Below are 15,570 nucleotides of genomic sequence, written 5' to 3'. Positions count from 1 at the left end.
GTGGGACATTGCAGACCAGCTGAAAGCAGGGATCCACTACACTACACGTTTTCCTCTTGTGCCCCTCTTTCTTTATTAGTAACAGGTGTCCATAGAGCCAATATGGACCGAGCCGTGATGTTGTTTGCCACCCCCTCACTAAGCATTGTGGTTGCATCCCTCTCCCTGTAGACGTGGGGCGTTACAGACCAGCTGGACGCAGGGATTCGCTTCCTGGATCTGCGCATCGCTCGTAAGAGACGCCACGACAGCAACACGTTCTACTTCGCCCACGGAATCTACTCCCAGCAGACCGTGCAGGTCAGGACTGGACACATCACACTCATATTAATACTAACATTTATTCACTTTAAAAAGTCATAAAATAGTATTATGGTGATACATGTTATTTGATTAACATTACTCACAGTAAAGGGGCTCTCTGCACACTTGATAAAACGGTCAAATTTGAAGATATATGGTGTGTGTCTGTGTGAGTGTGTGTGTGTGTGTGTGTGTGTGTGTGTGTGTGTGTGTGTGTGTGTGTGTGTGTGTGTGTGTTTCACAGGACACGGTAATGTGTGTATCCCGAGGAGGTGGTGATCATGGCTTGCTCTGCATTTGATGGTGTGTGTGTGTGTGTGTGTGTGTGTGTGTGTGTGTGTGTGTGTGTGTGTGTGTGTGTGTGTGTGTGTGTGTGTGTGTGTGTGTGTTACAGGACACGGTGACGTGTGTGTCTCGATGGCTGTGTGCGCATCCTAAGGAGGTGGTGATCGTAGCCTGCTCCGCGTTCGATGGCATGAAACTGAAGCAGCACCTGCATCTCATCGACATGTTGAGGGGAGTCTTCAAAGACAAACTCTGCCCCAACACGGTAAAACAGCAGCTAATGCAAATAATAAACTAAATACTGTATATTATGTAAATGTTGTTATATTATAAAGTAACAGTAAACATCTAAATGCTGTGGGGAGACAAACTCTGCCCCAACACGGTAAAACTGCAGCTAATGCAAATAATAAATATATAATACACTTACCTTACATGGTAACAAATAAACATTATGTCCATGTCAAAAACATTTAATGATTGTTGGCCTTAAGAGACATTCGGTTATGGCAAAGACTACCCAAGGTTATGACACTGTAATTACACTGTAATGACATGCTTGTGACACCGGCGTCAAATAAAGTGTTACCCATTACATTATAAAGTAACATACGATGGTATCATACAAGGCCAGTTCCCCCTTACAATTGTATGTCAAATTGATTGATTTAGGGACAGCACCCCTTTTTTTTTTAAATAAAAAAACCCAAAAAAACAGATGTGCACATCTCTTTCCTTTAACTTGAAAAACACCACAGTTGCCTGACGTAAACTCCAGGACCAGTTCAGTCAATTTCAACATGCAGTTGTAATGCTCACACTACCCTGGACTTGTCAGTACCTGGTTTTTTTTTTCTTCTTCAGCCTTTTCCGAGATCTTGGTCATTGTAATGGGGGCAGCGCTTTGTTTACATTAAAAAAAAAAAAACATTTTTATTTATTCCCAAAAACGTTATACAACATCAGCCAACAGACAACTAGCAAACAGCAGTACCTTTTGGGAAAATATTTGGAATAGGCCTATGTTAAATTTTTTAAAAATGTAAACAAACGCTGCCCCCATTAGAATAGTGCATATCTCGGAAAGGGCTGAGCCGAAAAATGCAGCATTACCGGGTACTGACAAGTCAAGGGTAGCGTGAGCAATACAACAGCATATTGAAATTGACTGAACTGGTCCTGTAAGTCTGCACATTTGTTTACTGTTTACTAGTATGTTTGTTTACTGTACATCTGTTTACTGTTTCCTGTCCTGTCCCCACAGGAAACCCCCTCGCTGTCCCTGTGCTGGCGCCATGGTTACCAGGTCATCCTCTCGTACGATGACGACATGTCGCTAGCGTACGCTGAGCTGTGGCCCGGGATCGAGTACTGGTGGGCCGACACGCCCGACCCCAAAGACCTCCTCACCTACCTGGAGAGACAGAAGAGAAACGGACGACCCACAGGTAATAGGAGAGAGTAGACATACACTATGTCATTACATTACATTACATTATATTACATTACAATACATTACATTACATTACATTACATACACTACCGACCCCAAAGACCTCCTCACCTACCTGGAGGGACAGAAGAGAAACGGACGACCAACAGGTACGATAGACTGGACATGTACCAAAGACACACCTGTATATAGAAGCAGAAATTGACCTGTACCAAAGATACACCTGTATATAGAAGCAGAAATTGACCTGTACCAAAGACACACCTGTGAGTGATTCTCTAATTCGCCTACACTTTTAAGTCCGTGGATTTTATTTGGCAATTCCACTAACTATTAACTGCATCCAATGATGTTTTGGACATTAGAAAACATTTATCTTTCATATAATACAGAAAGTGTAGACATAGCATCATTTCCCTCAGCAAGAATGAATATTTAATACTGGTTTTGGGCGTTTTCATGCCGTCCTGTTTTTTTTTTTTTTTTTTAATTTTTTTTTTTCTAAACCCAAACCACCACCCCCCCTTATGGGGGACCTAATTTTTTGTCTTTCATTCTTTTTTTCTTTTTTTTTTCTTTCTTTTAAATATATTTTCATTTACCTTTCTTTTTTAATAAAACAATACAATAAACAAAACATAGGTTTAACAACAAAGAAGGACAATAGTAAAAAGAAAAAAATAAGAAAGAAACAAACTATTCAAATCTGAAGTCCCCCAAAAATGTCAGACTGTATATTTAGTGCCCACCCACCACCCTCATATAACCCCCCCCCCCCCCCCCAGGGGATGAAGTTACAGTTTGCATTTTATCCTGATGCAATGAGAAATATTACATTAAATAACAAAACAGACCCTAAGGCCAACCTTCGCCATCTTTTAATTCTAACCATCTATTTGCATAGCTCACCATTCCTGTCTCATTAGCCATTACACATTCTATTTTACAGTAGTGTTTGATATAATTTTTAAAAGCTCTTATAGTCAATGTCTTTATATCCATTGTTCTATGTATGAACACTTTGCCCAACAAAAGAATAATATTTTGCAATCCCTGGTTTTCGCTTGCCAAGTCACCTAGGAGTATAGTAGGGAGATCTAAATGCAAGCTTATATTATACTTTAGCAACCAATTTTCAACTTCAAGCCAGAATATAGCAGTTGAAGGGCAGTACCAAAGTAAATGTTGTGTTGTCTCCTCTTCTTCTGAACAAAATCGACAGAATGGATTTTTTTCAATACCCCAGATATGCAGCATTTTTTTAGTGTTTAAATATTTGAAAATCAATTTATATTGAAAAAATCGTATTTTTATATCTAATGATGTTTTGTATAGATTATTAAATATTTGTTTCCATGGAAGTGGACGATCTATCATTTTTTCCCAACTGTCAAATATTTTCCATGGATACTCCACCAATTTATCAGTTTGTAGGTAAAACTTGTATATTTCCTTGTTAATTTTGGTTCTGTTTAACCATCTGTTTTGTTTTATATTTGGTCGACATACTAAATGATCACTACAGCCAGATTTTATTTTTTGTTTCCAGTTTAAAGGCACGGATGCCGTTAGTTGATTGTATTCTTGTATGGTACACACCTGCCCGTACTTATGTTTTAGTTGTCTGTATGAGAGGATTTCACATTTATCATTTACTATGTCTTTCACAAAGAGAATTCCTTTCTTAAACATATGTTTTAAAAACATTACCTGCCCTCCACTCACTATATTTGAATTGAACCACAGCATTTGTTGTAATATTTCTTCTGCTGTTTCTGGTGGGTAGAACTGAAAATGTAGCCAGCTTTGTATTGCTTCCATTAAAAAGGTGGAGCCTTTCTTAATAATGCGTTCGATTAATAGATAATAAAAATACTATAATAACTACAAAAGAAGAAATCATGGACGAAATTGAGAAATATTTTGCAGCAATATTTTCATCAGATCTATTAATTGATCATGATGCGTATGTTTTTTTTCAAAAGAAAATTCAAATTGATAATGAATCAAAAAAGTCATGTGAAGGTCTTATAACTGAGGATGCACTCAAAGATGCCATTTTTTAATTTAAAAAAGGAAAAACACCTGGCCTGGATGGGCTCCCCATAGAGGTGTATCAGGTGTTTTATGAATAGATAAAAAACGCTTTACTTGAATGCTTTAATTTTTCTTACCAAAAAGGTGCACTCTCAGGCACACAAAAGCAAAGTGTAATTTCTTTGTTGCTGAAGCAGGATCCGAGTGGAAAATATAAAGACCCCACTCATTTGAAAAACTGGAGACCACTCACCTTACAAGGGTATGACTCTAAAATATTGGCAAAATGTATCGCCACACGAATAAAAAAGGTACTACCACAAATAATACACAATGATCAAACAGGTTTCATACAAGGGCGGAATATATCAAATAGTATTAGACAGATATTAGAAACAATTGAACATTATGACCAAACAAATAAAGCTGGACTAATTTTCATTGCTGATTTTGAGAAAGCATTTGATACAATTAGCTGGAGTTTTATTAATAGATGTTTACAGTATTTCAATTTTGGAGAATCTCTTATAGAGTGGGTCAAAATAATGTATGAAGGCTCTGTTTGTAAGGTACTAAATAATGGACATTTCACTAAACCAATACCGATAAGAAGGGGAGTTAAACAAGGCTGCCCTTTATCCCCCTACCTTTTTATCATTGCAATCGAGATCTTGGCAATGAAAATAAGATCTAATAAACAGATAAAAGGTTTGGATTTAAACGGCATTAATAATAAAGTGTGCATGTATGCAGATGATTCCAGTTTTATGATGGAACCAGATAATGCATCACTTCATAATCTCATTATTGATTTGAATAACTTTTCCAAGATATCAGGGCTCAAGCCAAATTATGAGAAATGTCGTATACTTAGACTGGGCTATCTGAAGAATAGTGATTTCCATCTCCCTTATGATCTTCCAGTGGAATGGGTGGATGGGGCCGTTAATATTCTCGGTATCCACATACCACATAATATTTCAGATATATCTATGATTAACTACAAAATTAAACTGAGTAGGATTTGTGCTATTTTACAGCCATGGCAAAGCAAAAATCTGACTATTTATGGTAAAGCAACTCTGATCAATTCTTTAGTCGTGTCTCAATTTACTTATTTGATGTCAGCACTTCCCTCACCACCTGATGTTTTCTTTAAAGAATATGAACAACAAATATTTAAGTTTATTTGGAATGGTAAAAAGGACAAAGTTAGACGAGCGTATCTTTACAATGACTATGAAGCAGGGGGGATACAACTTTTGAACCTGAAGTCAATGAACAAAACAATAAAAGCGTCTCTCATACAAAAAATGTATTTCAACCCAGACTGGTTTTCAAGTAAGCTACTGGAAAGCATTCACCCAATGTTTGAGAAAAAACTCTATCCATTTTTGCAGATAAGCCCAGCACATGCCGTCCTGTTTTCCAAATGTCAGATTCAGTCTTCATATTAGCATGTAAAGAAACTTGTTTTGCCCAAGACGATTGCAAATGTTGATTCACAGTAATCATCACAATATGACAAAACTGTCAGAAAGACCACTGTCCTTTCCATTATACATGAAATTTGCCATTTTGTGTGTGTCCACGAAAACTGTGTTAACCGTGTCACGGTCTGAAACCTCCTCCATAAATCAGTAATGGTTTGGTCTTAGGCCATACGAATAACATCACGTGATGTCATAACCTCTTTGGCAGGATACGGGAAGACTTTTTGGTAAATTTTGAGCTCCATAATTTAATCCACTCTTTTTCATGTTCTCATAGCGGGAAAATTGCCTGTCAACTGTGTTATCAACATATTCATAAGAATCTGAATTAGAAATCACATGTAGAAAAACACAGATAAAGCATACAGATACATGAATTGATTAAGGTGTTGTGGTGGAACTTCTGAGGTCCTCAGTTAGCACAACACCATAAAAATGGCTGAAATGTCAACGGTGTTACCGTCAATGGTGTTACAATTAAGTATGACAGTCAGGGTTGCCAGATGAGGCTGATGATTTCCAGCCCAAAAAAATTTCAAAATCCGCCCTAAAAACCCGCCAAATTCTATTGATTTATTTTTTATTGATTTGGCAGTGGGCAGGTTTTTCTGATAGATGCCATTTTTACCCGCACACGGCCATCCTAAGCAGCCCAATTGGGCGGGAACCAGCCCAATCTGGCAACACTGATGACAGTTGAGGAGGAGTATGTTTTTGCCAATTTATATCCATATTGACAGACAAACAAACAAAATAATTTGTGTTCTAGGGAGATGGGTTTGTCTGCTCTGTTTTTTTCTCCTAAAAAAGTGCCGACTTGTTCCCCTGCACTGTTGACCGTAACACAGTTGAGTAACACGGTTGACTGTTTTGAAAGTGTTTTTGCGCTATTGATCCCTTATGTGTTGGAAAAATCCTATGAACATACACTAGGGATTATCTCTGGAGAAGGAAGTCTTGTGTAAGGAGGGTGACTATATTCAAATCAGACGTTACAGGGATTTATGATGAAAAATGTGTCAGTCTGTATCACAGTGACTCATAAAATCCTACTTATGAAGCTCAACAATCACATTTTCTATATCAGTTGCACAGATTAATGACAACATTACTGCTAAGGGACATAAGCACTTTCAAACATATATTGTTTCAACTCTGTAGTATTTTTATATATGTTTGAAATGACATAGTATTTGTCCATAACACTGTTGACAAAATAATTAAGCAAATGTTCGCTTTCATAACAGTATTTATCAAATGATTTAAGATTAAGCTTGGCAATTTGTTTGTTTGGAAACTTAAATATATACACTATGTAAACATCTAGGTCATTTAGTTGAAAAAAAATACTGATAATTGACATTTTGCTTTTGCCAAAAGCGTAGGGGAATCGTAGAATCACTCCTGTATATAGAAGCAGAAATTTACCTGTACCAAAGACACACCTGTATACATGGATTTTGAATGTTTATCAACACGGTGTTATGAGGAGGGGCAAGACACTGGCAGCCAACCACGTGAGCTAATTTTTTGACCGACAGCGGTTTCCAACAATCAGAGGTTGAGTTGTGCGCAGTTAGTTTCGCGCAGTCAGGTTATAAACAAATTTTAGAACCCATGTATATAGAAGCAGAAATAGACCTGTACCAAAGACACACCTGTATATAGAAGCAGAAATAGACCTGTACCAAAGACACACCTGTATATAGAAGCAGAAATAGACCTGTACCAAAGACACACCTGTATATAGAAGCAGGGCGGACGACCCACAGGTAGCAGGAGACTGCACCGGTGCCAAAGACCTGTATAGAATGGACTCATATAGATACATTAGATTCAGGGCGTGACACTAACTTTTTCGCTTGCCTGCCATGTGGCTAGTGGTTTTCCTGAGTAACTACGTTTCGGCTAACAAGCCTTCATCAGTGCGTGGTACCACGCACTGATGAAGGCTTGTTAGCCGAAACGCGTTTGCTTTTTGGACATGGTGGTAATATAAATAAATAATGAGACGCAGTTTGTGAGTGCGGATTTTTCTTCCTTAAGTTGACGCTTTTTATCTCGCACCCAAAGACTTTCGTTTTTCCAAGAAGTTGAGCGCGTCCTCTGCCAATACTTGAATTTTCTGAGTAACTAGCCATCCAGCTATTCTACTAGCCACAATTTTGATATTGTTTTTTTTTCTTTATCATGACGCTGTTCATCTAACCTCAGAAGATGAGGTGTTAAAGCAATCAGATGAGTGCATAGCTTTCTATAGGGAAATAAATCAAACAAATAAAAACTGAGGAACTGAGCTTTTTCTTGAACGTAAACAACTGATACACAAGGTGTAAAATGCAGAATAAATGCTATTCTGATGTGTCATACCGCTGAATAAGGTAGGCTACTTGCCACACTGGCTAGTGGCACTGTAATTGTTACTAGCCACAGTCAAGCTTTACCAGCATTTGGCCGGTGTGTGTGTGTGTGTGTGTGAGAGAGTGTGAGTGAGTCTGTGTGTGTGTGTGTGTGTGTGTGTTTGTGTGTGTGTGTATGTGTGTGTGTGTGTGTGTGTGTGTGTGTGTGTGTGTATCCTGAGGCCAGCCCTGATTACATTACATTACATTACATTACATTACACTTAGCTAGCACTTTAACCCAAAGTCATTTACAGATGTTTTACAGATCCCTTTGGAGTTAGGTGCCGCACATACCTGGAGAGACAGAAGCGACTTACATAGAGTAGAAACAAAATAGATTAAATCTCGTAACTGTTAATAATATATTGTTTTCCTCCACAGATGCCTTCTTCGTGGCTGGGATGAACCTGACGGAGGACCTGCGCTACGTCCTGCAGCACCCCCTGCAGTCCATGAGGAGTATGACACTGCGGGCCTGTGGATACCTGCTGGACTGGATCAGGAAACAGCAGCCTGGACCTGCTAGCACAGCACTCAACATCATCGCCGCTGACTTTGTGGGGGACACGGAGTTCATTCACATAGTTATTGCTCTTAACCAGAGTTGTATAAAGTAGAAAGTGGAAATGAAAGCCCAGCTGGGAAACTCCAACTCCCATGATCGTCATTGTGACACAGCACTCCACAGCACACAAGTGCACATTGCACACAACAAAATTGCATTTATGCCTCACCCGTGCAAAGGGGCAGTCCCTGATGGAGCAGTGCAGTGCGGCAGGACGGTACCATGCTCAGGGTACCTCAGTCATGAGGGAGGATGGGGGAGAGCACTGGTTAATTACTCTCGTCTCCCCCCACCAGCCTGGCAGGACGGGAGTCGAACCGGCAACCTTTGGCCTACAAGTCTGACGCCCTAACCGCTGAATGGAATTACTGTAAGAAGTGTAATTACAACACTAGTAGTGTCATGTGTTACATTCAGTAGATGCAACTATGTGATGTCTATTGGTGTTGTAATTACGCCCATAATATTAGGTACTTCCACTTTACACAACTGATGAATTCCGGAAATGAGCCACTAAAATACGACATAGTGCACCTTGAACACTCCTCTTGTGACACTCCTGCATTGAGTATAATGTGCCCTCCTCTGTGTCTCTCTCCCTTCCAGTGTCTCCACCAATCTCTAGTAGGTCCACCACATTCATTTCAGTGTCATTTCATTTTTCATGTAGCCTACAAATGACAAGCCCGACTTGGTGTAAGCCTATTTGCATTTTCTCTCACTGTTTCACCCGTTATCCTTTGGTGGTTACACTTTGTAGACGCTCCCTACCATCGGCAGGCTATACTTCCTGGTTCTCGAGATTTCGGAAGGATTCATAGGTAAACAAGCACAAGCACTCGTGGTTTCTAATAGGACATTAGAGCAGGAAAGTTCCCTAGAATGACATGTGGTGGTGCAGTTGGCATTTGTTTATGCCATATGTTTGATCCTTATTGCTGCTGCTGTTACCCTGATTCCCCTTTCTGTGAAGAAGAAAACACGACGGTCTCCGCTTTGGAAACATCAACAAAGAAACGCCATCTGGTGGACAAACTATGAACTGCTGGGGCCATCCTGAGAAATATTTCATTGTGAAACTCCATCAGTATTTTTTTTCAGTCTGATTCAGCAGTCACAGTTGCGCGTTGTGATAATATTATTGTTTGTTTGTTTGTTTTACAGTATTTTTAATGGTGTTGAAATGTGGCCTTTCATTCATTCCATTGTGCATTCAATCTGCTGCCGTGTGAAAGGGTGTCTAAGTTTAGATAGCTGGCTCTTCTCTTTTCACTCTGTAAGGTGCTTAAGGGGCTGCTTATGGGATTAGGGGAGAGCAGGGCCATCAGACGCTCCTGCTGCCCCGTCAGACGCTCCTGCTCTGCCAGAAGTACAGGATGCTCTGCTCTGCTCTGTTGGTTCTCATGCATTACATTACATTAGTATTTCGCAGACGCCTTTGTTCAAAGCCACTTACAAGGAGCAATTTAAACAAGAACAGGGTAAGGCACAGTGTACAGTTGCAACACTGATAGCATTGTCCTACAAAGAGTAAAGAAGAGGACAATGCATTAAAAAGTAGCAAAAAGTAATTAAGACCTCAGGGTGCAGTGTACAGTTGCAACACTGACAACATTGTCAAACACAAGGTAATAGAAGCGACATTAGGTAACAAGGCAAATTGGATGATAAGCAAGACTGTTGCAACACTGGCAACAATGTCCAACACAGTGATAAAGAAAAAAAATAAGTAAAGGATTTAAAAGGATGTTAACAGCAAATTAAGTACACAATGCAGAGAAGCTGACAAAGGGGGACAAAGTGGCCAGTTGAGCCGGGCCCAGAGAGATGGGAGGCCCATAATTGGCTCCTCATTGCATATAATGTATTGGGTGAGGGGGCCCTATCAGATGACTTTGTCCTGGGCCCAGTCAAAGCTGTCAGCGGTTCTGTTCCCATGCATGCCTTCAGGTGGTGGGCCCAGCACTCTGCACTGAGGGCCTACAGTACACATTTAAATTGTGCAGGAAATGGTCAAAAAAGGTACTGCAACTATGCTGCTCATTGAAACTAGGCTCCCTATTGCCAAATTTGATCTTTACATGAAAGTTTACCAAGTAATAAACAAATATTAACTAGTATGGTCCAATTACAGTCATTTTTGCAGCTAAAATGGCTGTTTTAAGAAATTAAAAATGGCGGACCATGGAGAAGATCCCCCTTTTCATGTATGAAAAGTGGCATTTTCCCAGTCATAATTAATACTTAGAATTTGATGGTGGTGGTAAGTATTCATGAAAAAGGTAACATTAGTGAGTGGGCAGCATGAATTCTGAAAATGAACAACTAAAAATCTCACACAGTGTCCCTTTAAGCACTCATCACATTCATCTAGGAGTGCCAATCAATGGAGTTGTCAAGCCTATTAAATCAGTCCTCATTTGTACAGTATCAATCATTTCTGGTCGTGATTATGCTGCATAACTTATGCTGCATAACAGTAGGCCTACTGTCAATCTATGGCATCACCAAGACTACTGAAATAAGTATCAATTTTGTACAAAGTGTTGTAAATAATAAAGGCTACTTGTTATTCTCAAGAGCAATGTGTGCTTTAATGTGCTGCGTGTATGCATACGTATGTATTTTGTACGCTAACTAAGCATTATGTGTTTGTATGTTCTGAAATGGAATGAAAAAATACACTCTTTACATCTCTCTCTCTCTCTCTCTCTCTCTCTCTCTCTCTCTCTCTCTCTCTCTCTCTCCCCCTCAGTCCACCCCCCACCGGTCAGTTAACCAGCTTAGTGCAGATTCACTGTCGCTGCCTGGTGGTGTTGTGCTGTGCTGTGCTGTGTTGTGTTGCGTGGTGTGCCGACCTCAGCGTGAGAGTGAATTGGCTTAAGGTTGGCTCCATCACAAGCAGATGGTTCTAGAGAGACACAGGACAGGACAGGACAGTAGAGGAGGAGGAGGAGGAGGAGGAGGAGGAGGAGGAGGAGGCCAGGGCCAGATTAGGACTCCATGGGCCCCTGGGTGAGACAACAAGAAAGGCCCCCCTCCATTGGTGTTGGTAGTTTGCAAAACTTTTTGGCCATTTGTTAGAGACTATATTGTTGGGGGGGTTGTCCCTGAGACAAAGTGTCCCCTGAGACAAAGTGAAAATACAGTAATTAACCCATTGACACCTAAGGCACCTGCAAAAAAGGGTGCTGAATGCCTGAGCTCTTTTTAAGAAAAGCTGCCCTCAGCCTATAAAAACCTAAATATCTCAGCCTCTGAAGCACATAAAAACATGCACTAAGTTGCATTTAAACGCTAAGACCCTCATCTTTCATTGGAATGTGTTCATTCATCTCAGACAAACAGAGATTTTCAATGAAGTTGTCTCAAATTTCATGAGCTTGAATGATGCGTTATGCAGCTCCAGGCACCAGGGCCAGTGTTGCACAACACAACATCAGACATCAATGGGTTACAGTGTCATTTTAACCCAATATGAGAATGGAGATGTAGAGGCTAACAGCTTCAGGGCCCCCTTGACTCTTGGGCCCCTGGGCCTGTGCCCCGTAGGCCTGCACAGTAATCTGTTTCCTTGGATGAAGCACGTAATTACCTCCCCAGGGACTTAATCGCACGCCTCTCCACCTCCACCTCCACCCCCACCCCCACCCAGAGCCTCTCACACCGCCTCAGTAGCCCAGCGTCAGCACTCCAAGCTGGGCCTCGGACGCTTCGAGAAGCCCCCGGGTACGGACGGTCCTTTCTGGAGCTTTCTGGAGCTTTCTGGATCTTTCCGCAGGTGAGCGTGGTGGAGTTAGGTGGAAGGCTGGGGATCGATCACCTGTGTAGACACACTGGAGCAGCTAGACGCAGGCAAACAGCAGCATGGAGAGACAGAGGAAGGAGGAGGACGACAACAGGCTAGAGGAGGAAGAAGAAGAAGAGGAGGAGGAAGAGGAAGAGGATCACGATGATGGAGGGACAGAGAAGAGAGGAGGAGAGGAGAATAATAAGGAGGACGACAACATCTTCAGCTCCTGGGCGAAGGGCTTCGATGAGCAGCAGGAAGTGGCTGCAGGAGAGCCGGAGCCCTCGGACGCCGAGAGGAAGAGCAGTCTGAACGTCCCCGGGCCCTCGGACGCGGAGAGGAAGAGCAGTCTGAACGTCCCCGGGCCCTCGGACGCGGAGAGGAAGAGCAGTCTGAACGTCCCCGGGCCCTCGGACGCGGAGAGGAAGAGCAGTCTGAACGTCCCCGGGCCCACGCGTCCTCTGGCAGGCCGACGAGCATCGCTACCATGCCCGGTAAGTTAGAGAGAGAGAGAAAGAGTGTGTTTGTGAGTGTGTGTGTGTGCGCGTGTATTTATGTACATGTCCAGGAATGCTTGAGAGAGAGAGAGAGAGAGAGAGAGAAAGTGTGTGATTACTGTGTGTGTGTGTGTGTGTGTGTGTGTGTGTGTGTGTGTGTGTGTGTGTGTGTGTGTGTGTGTGTGTGTGTGTGTGTGTGTGTGTGTGTGTGTGTGTTTATGTACGTGTCCAGGAATGCTTGAGAGAGAGAGAGAGAGAAAGTGTGTGATTACTGTGTGTGTGTGTGTGTGTGTGTGTGTGTGTGTGTGTGTGTGTGTGTGTTGTTCGTGTGTGTGTGTGTGTGTGTTTATGTACGTGTCCAGGAATGCTTGAGAGAGAGAGAGAGAGAGAGAGAGAGAGAGAAAGTGTGTGATTACTGTGTGTGTGTGTGTGTGTGTGTGTGTGTGTGTGTGTGTGTGTGTGTGTGTGTGTGTGTGTGTGTGTGTATGTGTGTGTGTATTTATGTACGTGTCCAGGAATGCTTGAGCCATTACCTAGAAACCTTTCTGTCCAGTGAGCAGACAGTGTGTGTGTGTGTGTGTGTGTGTGTGTGTGTGTGTGTGTGTGTGTGTGTGTGTGTGTGTGTGTGTGTGTGTGTGTGTGTGTGTGTGTGTGTGTGTGTGTGTGTGTGTGTGCCACCTGTCTTGTGCCCAGTAAGTATGGGAGTTCTCATGCAAAGAGTCTAAAGCAGGGGTGTCAGACATACGGCCCGCGGGCCGCATCCGGCCCGCCAGAGGGTTCCATCCGGCCCGGATGTAAAAAAAAAATATTATTATTATTTTTTTTTTTTACATTTAAAAAAAAAAAATGAAATAACCGAAATGCGCAATTACGGCCCTCGGGGCAAAATCGAGACCTGCATGACATTAACCCAATGGTCCCTCTGTTACACTGTATATATGTAGTAAAGTGCACATCACACTTCTATTATAAATAGTGAATTTGTACTGTAACAGGCATTTGATAAAGCTCATATATTATAGACCTCATATATAGAGATAAAATGTTAATACTTATTCGTATTGTATTGGTATTGGTTGTAATTAAATAATAAATATAATTGGATTTGTATTGGTTCCTATTAAGCTCAAACTGGAAACGGGATGTTAGAATGCGTGAAAATGCAGGAAATTACATATAAGAAATACAAAATTTTCTGGGGGAAAACCCCCAGACCCCCTGCCAAAAAGAACTGTCCCATATTTAATTAATTGACGGTTGGCAATGAATGAATGAAGTCAAGCAAATTTTGCATAGGATTATCAGTATTGCATTGCTTTCTACATATTCAACACACTTAAAACGTGATAGTACTGAACACTAATCCTCTGCTTTACGTTTTTTTTTTTGCGATGATGTTACTAATGCGGCCCGCTTGAGGTCCACATGGGTTGTATGCGGCCCGCTTGAGGTCCACATGGGTTGTATGCGGCCCGCTTGAGGTCCACATGGGTTGTATGCGGCCCGCTTGAGGTCCACATGGGTTGTATGCGGCCCCCGGACCAAAATGAGTTTGACACCCCTGGTCTAAAGTTTAAAATGCTTTACGCCTTAACACAGAGCTTCTGGTATAACTTCATTGTCAACCAAAATGGTAATGAACCAAGTCTGAATCAGTTACCTGAGACTCCTTGCATTGTCATAGCAATGTTGTTATGACGTAGCCTAGTGAAGTGTTAAGTGACAGAGTGAATAGGCCTGTCGACAGGCTCCTCACTACAGTACACACCACTGTGTGTCTGTCCTTCTTCAAACTTAGGGAAAGCCCTAACTTTCCGCGATTGCAAGTCTATGATAATCAGGCACGCAGTGTGCGGCAATTTCTTTATTTTTCTTTGGCATTTGTATTCACAATTAGTCATCACCTCAAAAAAAAGACTTAATTGGTGTGTAAATACCTCTTTTCTCTAAACCACTCAATTAATATCAGAAAATGAAAGAAACCATTCAATTTGAAATGAAATACAGTTGGTCACATCGCCATGTTGAAGAGGTGAGACATCACACCTGCCAACTCTTGTCTCCTCATGCAACGTGATGATGGCAGCCTGTGGAGAGCTGATTGGCTGGAATTGTGTCAGCTGGTCACTTCCACCTCAGTGTCAATGTCCAATCAGGACAGGCCCGTCTTAGGGATCTGTGGCAGATACACACAGGACTGAGCAAGTAAAATAAGTAAAGCAAGTAGCAAGTGCAGACTCTTCTCTAGCAAGTAAAGACTTGCTAAATATCTCAGTAACAATCTTTTACACTTACGTAGGAGACGCTTTTATCCAAAGCAACTTATTATTATTTACAGGGTATAAGTTGCACTCCCTTTAAGCAATGTGGGGTTACCATAGGTGCCTTCACTTGCTCAAGGGCACCGCAGCCATGTATGGAAGTGTAGGGAGAGGTAAGAGTGGGATTCCAACCTGCAACATTATGACCACCCTAACCAGGTCACAGCAGCGCAGGGAATGTCTGTGAGGGTGATGATGGTCAGGTGTCAAAATAAAAGACAAGTAAAAAGCAAAAGAAACAGTACTTGTCTTATGCTCAACTGACTCTACTGTAGTTGGATCAAGTTTGTGGTGGATACTGGTTAGGTGTTCAGTGTTTTTCAGTAACAACACATCTACCTCATTAGGTACAATTGACATAGGTTCTCCACCCCTGCGGCCCTCTAGACATAATTTCCCCACCCCTGTAGTTGTAGACCTCCCA

The 15,570-nt window shown here is 41.6% G+C and overlaps 1 protein-coding gene across 1 annotated transcript; it reads left to right on the top strand.

Annotated features, from left to right (window-relative positions):
- Positions 1-565: 565 nt before the first annotated feature.
- Positions 566-10,183, top strand: LOC134459947 (PI-PLC X domain-containing protein 1-like). Its single transcript, XM_063212451.1, has 3 exons — positions 566-853; positions 1,853-2,036; positions 8,355-10,183. The coding sequence occupies exons 1-3, from the start codon at positions 779-781 to the stop codon at positions 8,588-8,590; spliced, it is 495 nt and encodes a 164-aa protein (XP_063068521.1). The 5' UTR covers positions 566-778; the 3' UTR covers positions 8,591-10,183.
- The last annotated feature ends 5,387 nt before the right edge of the window (positions 10,184-15,570 follow it).

Source organism: Engraulis encrasicolus, chromosome 12, assembly GCF_034702125.1.
Source record: "Engraulis encrasicolus isolate BLACKSEA-1 chromosome 12, IST_EnEncr_1.0, whole genome shotgun sequence".
NCBI lineage: Eukaryota > Metazoa > Chordata > Actinopteri > Clupeiformes > Engraulidae > Engraulis > Engraulis encrasicolus.
The sequence above is the reverse complement of the archived record's forward strand: the minus strand, read 5'-3'. Positions and strand labels throughout refer to the sequence as shown.

Bases quoted from the DNA above. Each gene is read 5' to 3' on its own strand.
- LOC134459947 (XM_063212451.1), top strand. From the start codon at position 779: ATGAAACTGAAGCAGCACCTGCATCTCATCGACATGTTGAGGGGAGTC. The intron at 854-1,852 runs GTAAAACAGCAG...CTGTCCCCACAG, and splicing joins ACAAACTCTGCCCCAACACG to GAAACCCCCTCGCTGTCCCT. The intron at 2,037-8,354 runs GTAATAGGAGAG...TTTCCTCCACAG, and splicing joins GAGAAACGGACGACCCACAG to ATGCCTTCTTCGTGGCTGGG.